The 17,784-nt window shown below is 48.0% G+C and overlaps 1 protein-coding gene across 4 annotated transcripts in view; it reads left to right on the plus strand.

Annotated features, from left to right (window-relative positions):
* ccdc66 (coiled-coil domain containing 66) overlaps positions 1 to 17,784 on the plus strand; it is a 42,489-nt gene that overhangs the window by 14,419 nt on the left and 10,286 nt on the right. For all 4 annotated transcript variants that reach the window (XM_075461828.1, XM_075461831.1, XM_075461830.1 and 1 more), the window contains exons 8-15: positions 1,848 to 1,900; positions 2,262 to 2,354; positions 3,481 to 3,615; positions 3,695 to 3,927; positions 4,810 to 4,894; positions 4,976 to 5,131; positions 5,270 to 5,348; positions 6,666 to 6,743. In XM_075461828.1, the coding sequence (XP_075317943.1) occupies positions 1,848 to 1,900; positions 2,262 to 2,354; positions 3,481 to 3,615; positions 3,695 to 3,927; positions 4,810 to 4,894; positions 4,976 to 5,131; positions 5,270 to 5,348; positions 6,666 to 6,743 (912 nt within the window). The remainder of the gene's footprint in view (positions 1 to 1,847; positions 1,901 to 2,261; positions 2,355 to 3,480; positions 3,616 to 3,694; positions 3,928 to 4,809; positions 4,895 to 4,975; positions 5,132 to 5,269; positions 5,349 to 6,665; positions 6,744 to 17,784) is intronic.

Below are 17,784 nucleotides of genomic sequence, written 5' to 3' on the forward strand. Positions count from 1 at the left end.
CGGCTCGGCACCAAACAGTAGATGCATTTAGAACAGAATATTTTAGCAGCTAAATATCAAACTGATGGAGCCCAAGTCACATCTGACAGAGGGGTCAGTAATGATAACGTTGCTCTGTTTTGTTAGTAACATTATGATCTTTTAGACTTCTGCTGGCAGAAGTAACAGAAGCAGTTTTTAATTTAGTAAATTTTATAAACCAGAACCAGTTAACTTGTCTTTACCAAAAATTCAAACTGAAACTGTAATCTAAAGATGAGCCTCATTCAGAATCTATACACAGTGAACATGAGCACCTGTTCAGCTCTGGAAACAGCTGATCTCACCTCAATGCAAACTGCAGATAGAAGCACTGCTGATGGGAGACGTCCAGAGAGAGGACAGAAAAGCAGACTCTCAACATAAGATACAACCGCAGGAAACTGCGTTGGATCCAGTTTTTGTTTGCCAGACTGAAAAATCTGAGGCTGCAAACAGGCTCAGCAACACTGGATAGAAGACTGGAAAATGTAACCCGTTCTAGTGAATCTGCTGCTCTGCTAAAGCTGCAGATGGCAGACTCACATCAACAGCATGAACCCAATGGTGCCAACTGGTCTTGGCACAGTCCAGACTGCAGCTTCTGATGTAATCTGTTCTGAATGTTTTCTTGGCACAATTAAGACATTTAATACCAGTCAGCCGTGTTCTGAATGCAACAGCTTACCTTGTTCAACCCTTTATAGCCACAATTCACTACATATACAATTTAAATTTGCATATATAAATTAAGCACTGGTCAAGATGGCTGAAATGGATTCTTTTTAATAATTTTTGGGTCTATTTGGAGCACATGAGGGCAGATAGGCAGCTGTTCATACTTGAAGCTGTAATCTACTTCTTTCTTTAATCAAGAGTGAATTATAGTTATGATTGGAAGCTTATATCCTCTCATCATGGACATAAATATCTTGGCAATATTGGACAGAACAATTTAACTTTGTGCTCAAATTCCTTTTGAAATTTCGGAAATCAATAAAAAGGTCACATTTTTGCAAACACATTTGATTATTTGGATTGATTTCCTTTATAAATTCAATAAGCATTGTCCTGTTGGAGCTGTCCAGCTGTTAGTTTCAGGTTAAGTTAACCATCATCCTCATTATTCCTTCCACTCTGTGCCAGGTCCACTGGCAGCAAATGACTCCAGAGCATGAAGCTCCAGACTGAATAGCTCTCCTTTACTTCTCTAAATGTGGCCAAACACTCGATCTTTGTCTCATTCCACTATGAAACCTTTCCCCAGGAGGCGTTTTATCACTTCATGCAGACAGCTGCAAGCTTTAGTTAAACAGAGCACTTGAGCAGGAGCTTTATCCCTAAACCGATGAAAAGCTGGTGTTCCAGAACCAGCTTCCTCTTCACGGTTTGGGTCTTCTTCTTCAACTTGATCCAAATGGCTCTATTTTTTTTTTTATCTAAATACTGAAATGCACTTTTTATGACATGGCTCCAAGACATATTTCCTGTTTTGGGTCAATCTTATGACCCTCTTTCTCACATTTGCGTTGAGCTCTTTGGACATCACCCGTCTACAGTTGGTGCTGTCAAACAAACCTTGTTAATGCTATCACAGCGAAGCTGCCACGAACAGGACATCATGAGACTTTAATAGACATTTTGGTGCTTTTAGCAACACCAAATTGGTAATCTAAGCATGTATTTTAACTTGTGTATGTGATTTATTTTTGTTTGTTAATCCAGTTTTTCACCATGTCACAAAGCAAACTGGTTTCATGAAAACGCTAAGGTAGTAAATGCCTTGATACCAGTTTTTTTTCTTTTTTTTCTTGTTTGTGTGGTTTTAGATGAGCAGGTAGCACTGAAGCAGCAGCAGCGTTCGGCTCCAGGTAGACTACAGGTACGAAGCATTTTCACCCTCATTTATGGAGTTTTTGTTGGTTTCATCACTCTGTAATTAACAGTTAGAAGTTGCAGATTTTTAATTGTTTTTAACAGGGAATGTTGGAGATATTTAATGCTGTCATCTGACATTTAAAAAGGCAGAGAGAAGCAGTAAGTTATTGTCTTTTAATGTGGGAGAGACGGCTGTACAGCGTTTCTAGAGATCGTGTTGGATATTTAACATTAATACTTGTGAGACTGAAGCAAATAACCCAGCTCGTTCACCCAGCTCGTGTTTACTCAAGAAGATCAGACTAGATTCAGTGTTGAAAGACATATTTCCACTCACTAAATGTTTATTATTCTGTGTGTTTCAGGATGAGGAGTATGCAGAGAGCGTGTTATCAGTTCAGAGCTCAGTCAGCCACAGAGAGCAGCCTGCAGCCATCAGATCCAGCCTCAGACTCGGGGTAAATCTCACCTGAACCAAAGTTTTTGTCGCAGGGTTCTTCCTCCTTTTTAGTTTGGTTCTTCATCCAGAGCTGCTGCAGATAAAATGATGCAGATCTTTATTTGACCAGGTACCCTCAGGTAGATGGTGCAAAAGATTATAAATATATATGTAGAAAGTAATTGATCCCCACCTGTTACCCATCAGTGTGAAAGCTGATTTTTATGTGATATTCATGATAATACATGTAATGCTGATGATCGTGTAGAGATGGGTAGGAAAATATCACAGGGTATGTTACAGCCCATCCCCCGAATCCTGTTAGAGCTAGACAGAGAAGGATGTTTAAATCATAATTAAATGTTGGAGTAAAAAGGTTGTAATTAAGAATGTTCTCACACAGCACATGTTGCATTAATTGAGGTTCATCTGCAGATTTAATGATCACATTGAAAAAATACTTACTATAAATACTATAAATACTCTACTGTATGAGGTGATTTTGTGATGCATTTCCACAAACTGACCAGGTGTGTTTGCTTTATCTCAGGAGGTCCACTGTGGTGGAAAATAAAAAATAAAAAAATCTCTTTGTAATAAGCTTAACAAAGAGAATATGACAAGAAGTTCCCTACAAGCTATGAACTTAAGTGTTAATGTTACTTTTACTTGTACATATTCTTATGAAGAATCAGTACTGAAGCAGATTTATTGCCACTCGATCCTCCTCAGCCGTCATTTCATTTATTTGTGGGGCAAAGCTTAGACAGTAAAGTTGTTTTGATGTTTAATGTCGTAATCTGGAGCTTCCTGTATCAGGACCTGACTGAATATGTTACTGAAAGTGACTGCGGCACATTCATGAAAGAGATCATACTTTTACGATGGATGTAGCATTTGTTGTGCTTTACATAAACGATGCATCAAATTTAAGAGTTTTAGGAAAGGATTTTTGAACAGGCTGAACAGCAACAGTGTCAGTATTTCACTGATAGGAGTTTTCAGATGTCATTCAGATTTGATGACCCTTAAAATAAAAATGTACCACAGGATGAACCAAAGAATGACAAAACTGCAATAATTTAGCAAATTTTAGAAATATATAAATATCAACATATGCTGATAAACCATGTTTTTTTCTGTAGGAAATCACTCCGATGGAGGAGATGTTGAGTGTTGAGAGGAAAGACGAGCAGAGGAGACGCTGGCTGGAGGAGCTGGACCGTCAGAGAGAGGAGACGACTGAACGCAGGAAACAGGAGAAACTGCTGCAGAGCCAGGTGAAAAAGAGGCACAGCAGCAACCAGAGGCAGGTGGTGGAGATCTGTTTCCACGTATGACCTGTTTTTGTCCCGTCAGACGGAGGACCACGAGCGCTTGGCCACACACTTTGACTCGCTGCAGAGGAGGCCTCTCATCCAGGCTGCAGCTCCTTCAGCCCCACCCCCACTTCAGCTCTGCAGCTCCGAGCGAGGAGAGTGGGAGCCCTCGTCCAACTTGTCTCTGGTCTGGGAGGCTACAAGCAGCTGTGGAGCGGAGAGTGTCGTTGGAGCCAGTGTGGATTCAACCAGTGGATATCCCACCAGAACCAGGTTAGAGAAGGAGTAACTGGTAAAAAAAATGAGGTTTTAGGAGCTTCAAGATCACAATGTCAGGAAGACCAATACATATCTGTAAAACTGTAAGTTCTGACAAAGAAATGTGAAGTCTTTGTCTTTCATTTAGATGTTTTATCAAAGGTGACATATTATGGTCATATATACTCACATCCACGCTGCTAGACGGATGAAGGCAGCTTCTGGTGGAAGTGTTCTGTCATAAGAGCCCAGTGGATAAACTATTTGAGGGTAATGTTCCAGCAGAATTATCTACAGACTGTGTATTTGCAGCAACCACTTTTCATCGGACTGTTTTCTTGGTCCAGTTCAACGCTGGACTGAAGAAACTGAGCCACAAAGAGGGATCAGTTCCAACTCTCTGAGCCTGAACTCCAGAGCAGGGAAATGGAAGTATCTGAGAAATAATTCCTAATGGTTTATTCAGCGAATCATTTTTTCCTTTAACAGCTTAGCTAATGAACTTCTAAGGCGTTATTGCTGTTACTTTCTGAAGGATGAACATGATTGTTACCACATTACTTTGTTAGCTGAACCTTTCTAGTCGAACGAGTTACGTTCTGTAACTCAGACAACCTGCAGCTGTGTGGAGAAGGCGTGTTTTCAACACAACACCGCTCCTCTCCTCACCCTTTAGCTAAATTGCATGCTGGAGTAGCTGCTGACCCCACCAAAAGGGCGGGGTTGAGCACTTACTAAGTCTCAACCCAGACAACAGACTGGTAAAAAGAGGGAAACGAGGCTGATGTAGTATAGCTGAGCAAATCAAGCCATCAAATCAGAGCTCTACAACCAGACTAACTCCAGATTTCTGAAATATACATTTAGTGTTTTTTTGTTTTTCTGTGCTTCATCCAGTTATCTGAGGACCATGACCTCCCTGTTGGACCCTGCCCAGATAGAGGAGAGAGAGAGGAGGAGGCTCAAACAGCTGGAGCAGCAGGTAAGAGGAGGTGCAGGTGGGTGAGAAATGCAAGGAGTTTTTTTTCCTTTTTTGGCACTTAGCTTCTGTAAACATTGACAGAGAGCGATCGAGGCCCAGATGGAGGAGCGCAAGAAGCTAAGGGAGCAAGAAGAGGCGAAGAGGAGACAAGAGGAGGAGAAGGAAGAGAGAAGGGTGGCGCTGGAGAGGGGGGTGCTGCAGAGCCAGTTTGAGCTGGAAATGTTGAAGAAGAAGCAGGTCAGGGGGCAAAAGACATACACAGAGAAACACAGACAATAATTTTTCTCCACCTTATCACTGAAACATTTTCTGATTGGTGGAAAATACTAACTGTGCTGGAGCTGCAGGTTCATAGTAGTTTGATTGTGTCCTCAGGGGCAGTCAAACCATCACACAGAGCCGCCCGAGAAAGGCCAGACTGAGAGCAGCCAGCAGGAAACCCGCAAGTCCAGCAGTGAGTAGAGTTCTGTGATGCTGCTGAAATATTACTGCAACACAGACCCAAACAACTGTGCATAAAGTAATAACCCCAAAGGCTGTTTGAGATGCTCACTCAGCTGGTTAAAGCAACATCTTTTAGTTTTATTCTTTAAATTTGATTAAATTCATGTTGAAGTGGAGAAGAAGTACTATTAAGTAAGATCCTTCTCTCCATATTAGTAAAAGTCATGCATTCATAATCATAGTTAAGTAAAATTACAGACGTTTTATTAACAAAATGCTGTGAAAATAACCAAGGTTCTTATCATGTCCTCTATGGCTGATATAGAATCGTATAGAATTATTATGAAGCAGTAATTAGTCCTGTTTTAGTAGAAGGAAAAGTTGAGCAAAAGCTAGTTTAATCTTCTTTTTATAAAGTTAGAGGTCGGCCTTGTCAGGATCAACAGATAAATAGATCCTCCTTTTATTTCAGGAAATTAAAGATGTTTATCATATTCAGTCTCAAACAGGAATTTCCATGAAGCCATTTGTTGTATAATACATTATAAGTATACTTATAATAAGATCTTTTTACTGAAGAGAGCAAACAACTGTTGATACAATAAATGTTGTGAAATAAAACTTTAAGTCAAATAAATGTAATCAAGAAGTGATGGTACCATAAATTTATTTATTTAATCTCATTTGATTTTGTTGTATTTTATTGCTTTCACTGTTCTTTTATTGTTTTTACTTATTCTTCTCTTTATTTATTACCTGTTGTAAAGCACTTTGGTACATCGTAAGGATTGTCTGTAAAGGGCTGTATAAATAAAATTCATTTACATTTACATTTACATAAAACTGTCGTTTAAGGTAGTAGAATACAGAGTTTCCATCAGTAAAACTGGGCTGGAATCGCCAACAGAGGCAAATATGAGTGTGATATGTCAAATGAATTTATCATCAGTTTAACTACAATGAAATCTGCAAAGCTGGGCTGTTTAAAAATGCACTTTTCAAGTTTTTAACTGCTCAATATTTTCCTATTTCTCATGAGGAGCCTTTTAAATAACGTTTAAGAACAATAAAAACAGATGTTTGTTCCTTTGAGGGGGATTTGTGGCTTAGCGAGTGAATACAGGCTCTCTTACACGAACACCTTTCTTCTGTTTGATGCTGATAGAGCATAAATATCCAAACTATCTGCTCAGTGAGTTAAACTCTCAGTTTCTGTTTACAGTTTGTCTGACCAGAGCAACAAGTCAGAGAGCATTTATTTTCACAGGTTTTACCAAGTTTTAAACCAGATTTTTCTAACTTTTAGTGTTTTCATGTGTGTGTTCAGTTGTTATCAGACAGGTGGAAGGTTTGGAGGATCCCAACAGTTCCACCTCCTCTTACAGAGACACTGCTGTCCAGACAGGTAACGCAGATAACACTGATATCCATTATTTCTATACATTTCTCCATGAGTGCAGAATTATAAGATCTGATGCAGCATCCTCTCTCATCTCTCAAACTCTTAAATTCTTGACAAAGAGAATATGACAAGAAGTTCCCTACAAGCTATGAACTTAAGTGTTAATGTTACTTTTACTTGTACATATTCTTATGTCATTTATGTTTCATTGCACAAAATACTGATTTGTTCACAATCCCTGAACTCCTTTTGCAAACTTTCTCTGAACAAATCTTTGTTATTGCCAAACAAAACAAGGCACTTGATGCCACATGATCCCTGTGATGTGAACTTTGGACTTATTAGGCTAACACTCAAAATAAATTAGTCTAAATGTATAAAATGACCTCCTTAAAGCACATATTGTTTAGTTTATTTAATTTTATTTCTGTAAATCCTTATTCATGACTTTGATATTTGTTACTTCTCAATAGTTTACTGTCATTTCATGTGCTTATAGAGATTTTTAGGATTTTTACAAATTGGCTTCTAGAGCCCTTTTTAGGCTGATCATAAAATCCTCTTGGAGGCAGTTGTAGTTTCTGGACCAGTTTCAAACACACTGTAGCTCTCAAAGCCCTGAGGTTAAACAGACTATGACTGGTAAGGAGAAGGGATGTTATCGGCCTGTTTTTCAAGCTGTGTTTGGTTTAATAAAAGCATTTTTAATTTCTGTTGTATGGGAACCCTTATAGTTTGTTGTACATCAGAAACCCATGTTTAGAGACAGTTTGGAGCTGATGATAATGAACAAATTAGGGAGGAAATCATTGTCTCATTATCCTCTGGCTGGCTGTTTAGGAGCCTTTAAGTGATTTGTTAATAATGGAAATGAGACCAAAGGAAGTTTCACTCTTAGACAACTTTAAACCCATTTAATTCTCTGTATAAAGAAGGAGGGACTCGTGCCGTCTCGATTGTCTTGCAGAACAGCTCGGATAAACATTTGAACATGTTTACGTCTTTACGTCTTAAGGATTGAGCCTTTTCAAAGATTTTAGTTGCTGGCGACAAACTGGACTATTGATCAGTTGTTAGCCAAAGAAGCTAACATGCCACCGCTTGTGCCCAGTGAGGACCATGATCTGCTGAAGAAAGCAAACAAGAAGATTGCTGACCTTAAGGACGACACACCAGAAGGCTTTCTGAGGAACTGAAGAGGAAGGACTCTCACTTAAACAGCTTCATGGACATGGCTTCTGGGCAATCCAAACGGATTTCCTCTTGCACTCCAGGATACAGTGTTGTGGGATCCCTCCACCTGCCCTCGCCTTTCTTCCTGCTCCACACCTGATCAGCAGACGCACTCTCCTCCCCAGCATTGGCCTGCCCAACCACTATGCAGCCCTACCAGATGAAACTCCGGTCCTCTCCGCTGTGGATCCCTCAGCTCCTTCCAGAGCATGTGAACGGAGCGGAGCGCAGCGCAATTCCCGCTCCCCGCTCAGGAGGATGTTCGCTCATTCGCTCCCCGCTCAAAGTTGCACCAGGACGCTCCGCTCAAAACGAAAGTTACGTATGTAACTACGGTTCTATGAATCCTGGATGACCGCCAGAGGCGGTGCTTTCAAGCACTGGATGATACATCTTGCGCATGCGCAGGTCGAGTGTTAATACCAACAACGTCACTCGTGACCCCCTGCTGACCCCGGAGAGCCTATATACTTCCGGCAACATCAGCAGGTCAGTCCTTACAGAATCTTCTCGCGAGTATACGAGGATTCTGAGTGACAGAACGCTCTGGCGGTCATCCAGGATTCATAGAACCGTAGTTACATACGTAACTTTCGTTCTATTTCATCCTTACTGACCGCCAGAGGCGGTGCTTTCAAGCACTGGATGACTAATACCAGAAGAGTCACGAGGAATCCGCACTTACTCACTTTATTGAGAGGAAGCAGCAGAGTCGGGCAGCAGGACCACAGCCAACGGGTTGGGAGTGGCAACATTCACCCGATAGAACCTGGAGAAGGTACTCGGTGACGCCCATGACGCTGCCTCACAGATGTCTTCCAGGGGAACGCCCCGTAGGGCTGCCCATGAGGTCGAGACAGCTCTGGTGGAGTGGCAGCTCACCCCAGCTGGATGGGGGCGCCCACTTCCCTCATATGCCTGGGTGATGGCGTCCACCACCCAGTGAGACAGTCGCTGTTTAGAGAGCGCACAGCCTCTCCGAGGGCCACCGTAGCAGAGGAAGAGCTGGTCCGACTGCCTGATACCGGCAGTCGCGGCCACGTAGGCTCTCAGAGCCCGCACAGGGCATAGTAGGCGTAACCTGTCCTCCCCCTCCGGGGGAACAAACTGTGCCAGGTGGATAGGTCTGTTAGATGAAGACAGCACCTTCGGGAGAAAAGCGGGGTTCGGCCATAGGGAAACCCCTGAGCCATCCGAGTTCCACCTCATGCAGGAGTCGCTCACCGACAGAGCATGCAGCTCCCCGACGCGCTTCGCTGACGCGATAGCGAGTAGAAAGGCGGTCTTAGCGGAGACCCACCTCAGCCCTGCCTGAGCAAGGGGTTCAAAGGGAGGCGCGCACAGGGCGCCGAGCACCAGGTGCAGATCCCATGGCGGGGTGCGCCGCACTCGTGGGGGGCGCAGCCGCCGCGCACCTTTCAGGAAAAGGGACACCAACCTGTGGCTTCCCACCGTGCCGTTATCCACTCGAGCATGCCGAGAGGAAATGGCCGCCACATACACCCTCAGGGTAGCGGGGGACCGGCCGTCATCCAGGAGTGACTGGAGGAACTCCAGAATCCTAGGGACAGGACAGTGCACAGGGTCCTCACCCCTGTCCAAGCACCATGTAGTGAACAGCCGCCACCTCTGTTCATAAAGCGCCCGGGTAGAAGGCGCCCTCGCGTTTAGGATGGTATGGCAAACCTCGCCAGAGCACTCAGTGAGCATCGGGTCGGGCCCTGCAGTGGCCAGACCCACAGCTGCAGGCGGGACGGGTCGGGATGCCAGATCCGACCCTGCCACTGAGACAGGAGATCCCTCCTGTCGGGGAGGCGCCATGGGGAACCCCTGCAGAGCCTGTGCAGCAGTGGAAACCACGTCCTCCCTGGCCAAAGGGGGGCTACCAACAGCAGCCTGTGGCCCTGCTGGAGGACCCTCTGTAGCGTAGGGACTATCAGAGGGATCAGCGGGAAAGCATAGAGGAGAACCTCTGGCCAGTCGTGGGCCAGAGCATCCTGTCCCAGGGGACTGCTCTCCTCTGTCAGGGAGAACCAGAGGGGGCAATGGGTCGACTCTTCTGAGGCAAAGAGGTCCACGTTTGCTCTGCCGAAGGTGGCCCAGATATTGAGCACCACCTCCGGATGGAGCTGCCAATCCCCCGGCGGAGGCTTGCCACGGGAGAGCAAGTCCGCCGTCTGGTTGCGCTCCCCGGGCAAATACATTGCCTTTAGGCTGGCTAAGCGTGGTGCTGCCCACAGCAGGAGGTCCCGGGATGCCTGCAGTAGCAGTGCAGACCTGGTGCCACCTTGGTGGTTTATGTGGGAGACGGCCGAAACACTGTCCGACCGCACGAGTACATGTCGGCCCCTCAAGAAAGGGAGGAAAGCCTGCAACGCTCTGTGTACAGCCCGCAGCTCTAGTGCGTTGATGTGCTGTGAGCGGTCCCGCGCCGGCCACAGCCCCTGAGCCGTCCGGTTCTGCCACACGGCGCCCCACCCCGAGAGGGAGGCGTCCGTCGTGACTGCCTCGCGACGGGATGCAATGGAGCCCATGGGCATGCCCTGGAGGAGAAACGAACGCTTCCTCCACGGGGCCAGAGCAAGAAGGCAACGGTGGGACACCGCAAGCCTCCTGTGCCGGTGTCTCCTGGCGTCCAGGTGAAAGCTGTGCAACCACCTCTGGAGGGGACGCAGCGACAGCAATCCTAAGGGGACCACAGCAGCCGCAGCTGTCAGTTTCCCCAGGACGCGTAAGAACTCCACGTAGTGGAACCGCCTGCCTTCCCGAAACGGGAGGAGGTGGCGGAGGATGTCGTTCACCCGCCGTGGCGACGGGCAGGCCATCATGGTGACCGCATCGAGGGTCACCCCAAGAAAAATTGTGCTCTGTGATGGGACCAGGCCACTCTTTGTAAAATTCACCCTGAGGCCCAAACGGGCCACATGGGAAAGAAGACACGTCGTGTCGAGGGCCACCTGAGACTGGGACGGCGCACAGACGAGCCGTCCAGATACGGCAAGATCTTCATGCCCCGCGACTGTAGGTGCGAGAGGGCTGCCGTCACACACCTGGTGAACACCCGTGGGGAGAGGGAGAGACCAAACGGGAGCACCCTGAACTGGAAATGACGCCCCTGAAAGGCGAATCGCAGAAACTGCCGATGGTGTGGCGCCACAGGAACGTGAAAGTAGGCATCCTCCAGGTCTATGGAGGTAAACCACTCCCCTCTGGAGACCGTACGCAGAACCTCTGCAGTGGTCAACATATGGAACCTCAAGACCTTCAGGAACCTGTTGAGGTTCCTGAGGTCGAGGATAGGTCGAAATCCGCCATCTTTCTTTGCTACCAGAAAGTAAGTCGAGTAGAACCCCCCGGGGTGCAACAGGGGGTCTACCGGTTCGATGGCACCCTTGCCCAGGAGGACGAACAGCCCCTGGGCGAGGGCTCGGGCTTTCGCCGGGTCGCGGATGACAGTCATCCTGACTCGGCCATGGGTCGGGGGCCGACGTCGGAACTGAAGTTTGTACCCGTGGGTCAAGGTGGAAAGAACCCACGGGTCCCTGGTGGAAGCAGCCCAGTAGCTGAGCTGCTGCTGGGAAAAAAGGCCGACGGTCGGCCCCGTGGCCTCAGCGTCGGGCCCCCCGACCTCTAGGGGCTCCAGGGGCACGACGGGCAGTATGTGAGACCTGAGGTTGCCCAGGGGGCAGTCGGTCAGGCGCCCGAAAGGACTGTGCCTGCCGCTGAGCAGGCTGTGGGCGTGAGTACTGGGGCCGAGGGAGGCCCCTGGCCCGTGAGTGGGTGCCGCGCTGCGAGGCAGCTGGACGGCCCCTAGGGTCGCCAGGCGGCGGCGCGCTTCTGTGAAGCTCAGACAGCTGCTGTCGGGTCTTCCCAGCTTGGACCGTGCGCTCGAGGGCTTCCAGAGCCGCGGAGCCAAACAGCTCCCCCGGTTCCACCGGAACACTGCGGAGGGTTCTTCTGCAGGCCTCCGAGAGAGGGGACTGCGCCAACCAAACCTGGCGGCGAGCCTGAACGAGAGTTGCCATTACCCGTCCCAACTCCCTAGACATCAGTGCAAAGGCCTGTAGAGAGGCGTCAGTAACACTGTGGACAGAAGTGTCCAGTTCGGTCTCCTGCAGGGATGATGACAGGGCGAGCAGCAGGTGGGACATGGAATTACCCATCCGAGCCATGCGTGCTGCCGCCTCATAGGCCTTCGACAGCAAGTCATCCGTAACCCGGCACTGGGGGCGAGGACACCTCGCCTCCCGTCTCAGAGCCTCATCGGGTGACACGATCAGGGCGGCTATAGTGGGCTCAACCGCTGGCATGCGGTCCAGGCCGAACTTGGATGCGTCCTGCATGGCTGCCAGGGTCCGAGCATCAGCTGTCGGACGGGCAGGGGCCCTAGGGTCCCTCCAGAACGTCTGTAATTCCCTCAGATACTCCTCTGATGGAGGTACAGTTAGTTCAGCGGGGGTTGAGGAGCGCCTGAAAAAGGCACTGGCCGAAGCTGGCTGAGCCTGCGGCACGTCCAGCTGCAGCCTGGCTAGAGCCGTACGGATGGCGGCTCCCACAGAGCCTTCCTCCCTGCCACCCGCCGAGCTACGGGCTGAAGACAGGGAGCCCGCTGCAGAGGGACGGGAGGCTTCGTCTCCCAGGAGCACGTCCGAAGCGTAGTCCTGAAACATAGTAGCTGAAGCTGCTATGGAAAATGCATCCTCCTCCGGACCGAAGGAGGCCGTTGGAGGAACAAGGGCACCCGGCTGGGTTGCTCCAGCCCCAGGCTGGAGAGCCAGGAGGAGGGACTTCATGCTGTCAAGCTCCGCTGTCAGCTGATCCACTCTAGAGGTAAGCCCGGACCCCTTGGCCCTCTTCCCGGAGGTGGGGCCTGCAGTCTCAGCAGGCCGACGCCGTGGTCGGCTAGACCGAGACGGGGCCAGCCGCTGGTCAGGGGTCAACTGGGGAGACAAGGGAGGGCCCAACAGGCGCTCTACCTCGGCCAGCCTTGCAGCCCTGACAGCATGAGGCAGGATGCCACAATTCATGCAGGACTCGTCTGAGAGACCCTGCCTCAGATGTCCGAGGCCAAGGCACGGAGGACACAGATCATGGCCATCCTCAAGTTGTAGAGGAGCCATACAGGCCGAGCAGGAGTGGTTGTGATCCATGTCGGGACCACCTCTAGCTCCAATATATAAATAAATAAATATATATATATATACACAGTATATTGCCGATAGTACGTAAGTACTAATTCTTATTTATATATATTTCTTCTTCCTTTTTTTTTTTTTTTTTTTTTTTTTTTTCCAGAAGAAAATTCTTTACTTATAGCTGAATGCTGGGAGCGGGAGCCGCAAACGGTGCCTTCACCGACAATCAACTATAGGCCACCTGTTCTGGGAGCGGGGGGCGCACACGCCGCCTTACACCAGGAGAGGGGCTATTGCTGTATTTATACACCGTCTATAGGTGGATGCCGGGAGCGGGAGCCGCAAACGGTGCCTTCGCCGACAACCACTATAGGCCGCCTGTGCTGGGAGCGGGGGGCGCACACGCCGCCTTACACCAGGAGAGGGGCTAGTGCAAGTTCTATTAGCTATAGCTGGATGCCGGGAGCGGGAGCCGCACACGGTGCCTTCACCTGACAACCACTATAGGCCACCTGTTCTGGGAGCGGGGGGCGCACACGCCGCCGTGCACCAGGAGAGGGGCAGAACAATAGCAGCAACAAAATCAAAGAACCGGCACAACCGAGTTGGCCGCTTAACATAAGTAGGTTGCAGATGCCGGGAGGGGGCTAGCAATGTAGCTTCACCGACAATGCAACTATAAACAGACTGTTACTCACGTGCAGCGCACAGCACCGGGGGAAGGAGCGAGCATGCTACCTAGACCGGCGCTTGTAACAGCTGGTCAGTAAACTTCATCAGCCGAGGGAAAAAAAGGTTACATACCTCTCGGCAGTTCGCCGCGGTCTCTGAAGGGCGAGCAGCTCGCAGCCTCGACGGGACGTCGCGAGACCACCAGCAGCGAACGATGAAGTAGAATTGGTTTTAGAATTCGTCTCATATGCAGACGCAGTACTTACCTTGCGCAGCGAGAAGATGAAAAAGGACTGACCTGCTGATGTTGCCGGAAGTATATAGGCTCTCCGGGGTCAGCAGGGGGTCACGAGTGACGTTGTTGGTATTAACACTCGACCTGCGCATGCGCAAGATGTATCATCCAGTGCTTGAAAGCACCGCCTCTGGCGGTCAGTAAGGATGAAATAGAACTCGCTCCGCGCTCACCTTAATTTTCCTGCTGCTCAGGTTAAATCGCTCCACGCTCGCTCAAATTTTCAGGAGGAATTTTCTGACAACCCTGGGCAGGGGCGGATTGGGAAGTTTTTTTCCACCGGGACAATTTTTCCCTTGCCGGCCTCATACCAAAAAAAAATCTATTGTAACAGGGGTTTTCAGTTACGTCATCACGGGAGCGCACGAATTTCAGCTGGTGGGCAGGAAGCTGGACTACAGCATAGCAACAACATGGAGAATATGGAGATGAGTGAATATTGTAGTGGTTTGGAGCCGGCACATAGGGAAAGATGTTTGGCGTTAGTTGAGAAATACATTGGGCGTGACACATACTTAATGAAAATGTCCGAATTTTCGCAAAACCGGAACAATTTGCCGAAAATAGAGGCTGTGGACATAACGAGCTACCTGGTTCTCCAGACGTCTTACTACACCAAGCAACAGATGAAGGCCCACAAAAGTTTGGAAGCATACAACTATTACCACCAGGGGCGGATTGGCCGTCTGGACTTCTGGGACTTATCCCGCCGGGCCGGCCGGCCTAAACATAATGTCAACGGCCCTTGTAAGCCGACTGGCAGTACGTGGCTGGCAGCAGCAGCATTCACTTCTTCTTCTCCTCCCTGGTTCCCGTACCGCCCATATGCCCCCAGTATGCCAACTAGTGGCAATGCACAGAATACAACAAAAGGCTTTTATACGCTTTTAAATCTGCACTAGCATTAGGAGGTGGGTTTCACTTGACGTCACTTCCGTATTTTTCTAAGCGCGTGAACCCAGGTGGTGGGCAACCTGAGCTGGAGCCCATTGAAAACACTGTGTTTTGTCTGCCGCTTTTTGCCCAAAATGCCTCAGTTTTGTGCCGTTTTTGGATGTAGCAATCGGTCTAACCGAGAGAAGGGAAAGGGTTACTATCAAGGACCGAAGGTAATCGCCCATAGAGGTGAGAAATGGAAAAAAAACTCACAGAACAACGCCGCAAAAAGTGGATAGTTAACCTACGTTTACAGACTGGAGGAGCTGAATTTGCAAATGCTCGTGTCTGCGGTGACCACTTTTCAAAGGTATGTGGGAAATCTAACTGTCTAGTAGTAGTGCAGTAAAGTATTATGTTGTTAAATGCCAATCAACAGTAATGTAATACGGGCTACGTTTGGGCTTTGTTTTGAAGGCTGCCCCAGCGCGTTGTTAGCTCCTGAGTCAGTGGACTGGGCTCCGACGGTCAAGCTGGGTTACCAAAACACAGAGCTAACACACCGTCATCGGTGTTTCATGCGATCTCTGAGAGTGGTTGATCTAAACAAAACAAATTTGTCAGAATCTTCACGTTTCAGTAGTATCCACGAAGTGCTAACAGCGCACATTAGCTCCCAAGTTCTCGACAACAGAATCGCTCACTCTCTCTCTCGTGCATTAGGCTAACAAAGACACAATGTCAGCATTTGGATATTTGGATCTCGGCATTTTATCAAAACATGAATGCCAACATTCAGAGCTCGGCATTCAACATGTTGAGTTCTGCTTTACTGCCCAGCCCTGCACTACACACTGCATTTTCCACTGGGATAATGCACCATAAACAAACAAAACAAACTTACCCTGGCGAACACCAAAACACAATCATTCTGTAGACGTTTTACTCCGAGTTTGCTGATCCATCCGCTGTGGTAATAGTTGTATGCTTCCAAACTTTTGTGGGCCTTCATCTGTTGCTTGGTGTAGTAAGACGTCTGGAGAACCAGGTAGCTCGTTATGTCCACAGCCTCTATTTTCGGCAAATTGTTCCGGTTTTGCGAAAATTCGGACATTTTCATTAAGTATGTGTCACGCCCAATGTATTTCTCAACTAACGCCAAACATCTTTCCCTATGTGCCGGCTCCAAACCACTACAATATTCACTCATCTCCATATTCTCCATGTTGTTGCTATGCTGTAGTCCAGCTTCCTGCCCACCAGCTGAAATTCGTGCGCTCCCGTGATGACGTAACTGAAACCCCCTGTTACAATAGATTTTTTTTTGGTATGAGGCCGGCAAGGGAAAAATTGTCCCGGTGGAAAAAAACTTCCCAATCCGCCCCCGATTACCACAGCGGATGGATCAGCAAACTTGGAGTAAAACGTCTACAGAATGATTGTGTTTTGGTGTTCGCCAGGGTAAGTTTGTTTTGTTTGTTTATGGTGCATTATCCCAGTGGAAAATGCAGTGTGTAGTGCAGGGCTGGGCAGTAAAGCAGAACTCAACATGTTGAATGCCGAGCTCTGAATGTTGGCATTCATGTTTTGATAAAATGCCGAGATCCAAATATCCAAATGCTGACATTGTGTCTTTGTTAGCCTAATGCACGAGAGAGAGAGTGAGCGATTCTGTTGTCGAGAACTTGGGAGCTAATGTGCGCTGTTAGCACTTCGTGGATACTACTGAAACGTGAAGATTCTGACAAATTTGTTTTGTTTAGATCAACCACTCTCAGAGATCGCATGAAACACCGATGACGGTGTGTTAGCTCTGTGTTTGGGTAACCCAGCTTGACCGTCGGAGCCCAGTCCACTGACTCAGTAGCTAACAACGCGCTGGGGCAGCCTTCAAAACAAAGCCCAAACGTAGCCCGTATTACATTACTGTTGATTGGCATTTAACAACATAATACTTTACTGCACTACTACTAGACAGTTAGATTTCCCACATACCTTTGAAAAGTGGTCACCGCAGACACGAGCATTTGCAAATTCAGCTCCTCCAGTCTGTAAACGTAGGTTAACTATCCACTTTTTGCGGCGTTGTTCTGTGAGTTTTTTTTCCATTTCTCACCTCTATGGGCGATTACCTTCGGTCCTTGATAGTAACCCTTTCCCTTCTCTCGGTTAGACCGATTGCTACATCCAAAAACGGCACAAAACTGAGGCATTTTGGGCAAAAAGCGGCAGACAAAACACAGTGTTTTCAATGGGCTCCAGCTCAGGTTGCCCACCACCTGGGTTCACGCGCTTAGAAAAATACGGAAGTGACGTCAAGTGAAACCCACCTCCTAATGCTAGTGCAGATTTAAAAGCGTATAAAAGCCTTTTGTTGTATTCTGTGCATTGCCACTAGTTGGCATACTGGGGGCATATGGGCGGTACGGGAACCAGGGAGGAGAAGAAGAAGTGAATGCTGCTGCTGCCAGCCACGTACTGCCAGTCGGCTTACAAGGGCCGTTGACATTATGTTTAGGCCGGCCGGCCCGGCGGGATAAGTCCCAGAAGTCCAGACGGCCAATCCGCCCCTGACCCTGGGACACACGGCGTTTGATTTAATGATGTGACCGGTATATTGTCTTGTTTAACTGGCTGTTAAATTATCGCCACTCTGACGTGCAAAAAATAATGTTTAGAAAATGTTGGGCGCCAGGTAGAAAACTACCAAGTCAGGACGAAGCCCACCAGATTACTCAGCTTAAATATGCATCACACGACACAGCAAAGAGAGAGCCCAGGCTGGGCTAGGCAGGAGGAGGGAGAGGCGTGCGCGTGTGTGTGTGTGTGTGTG

This window comes from Odontesthes bonariensis, chromosome 3 (assembly GCF_027942865.1).
Source record: "Odontesthes bonariensis isolate fOdoBon6 chromosome 3, fOdoBon6.hap1, whole genome shotgun sequence".
NCBI classification, from domain to species: Eukaryota; Metazoa; Chordata; class Actinopteri; order Atheriniformes; family Atherinopsidae; genus Odontesthes; species Odontesthes bonariensis.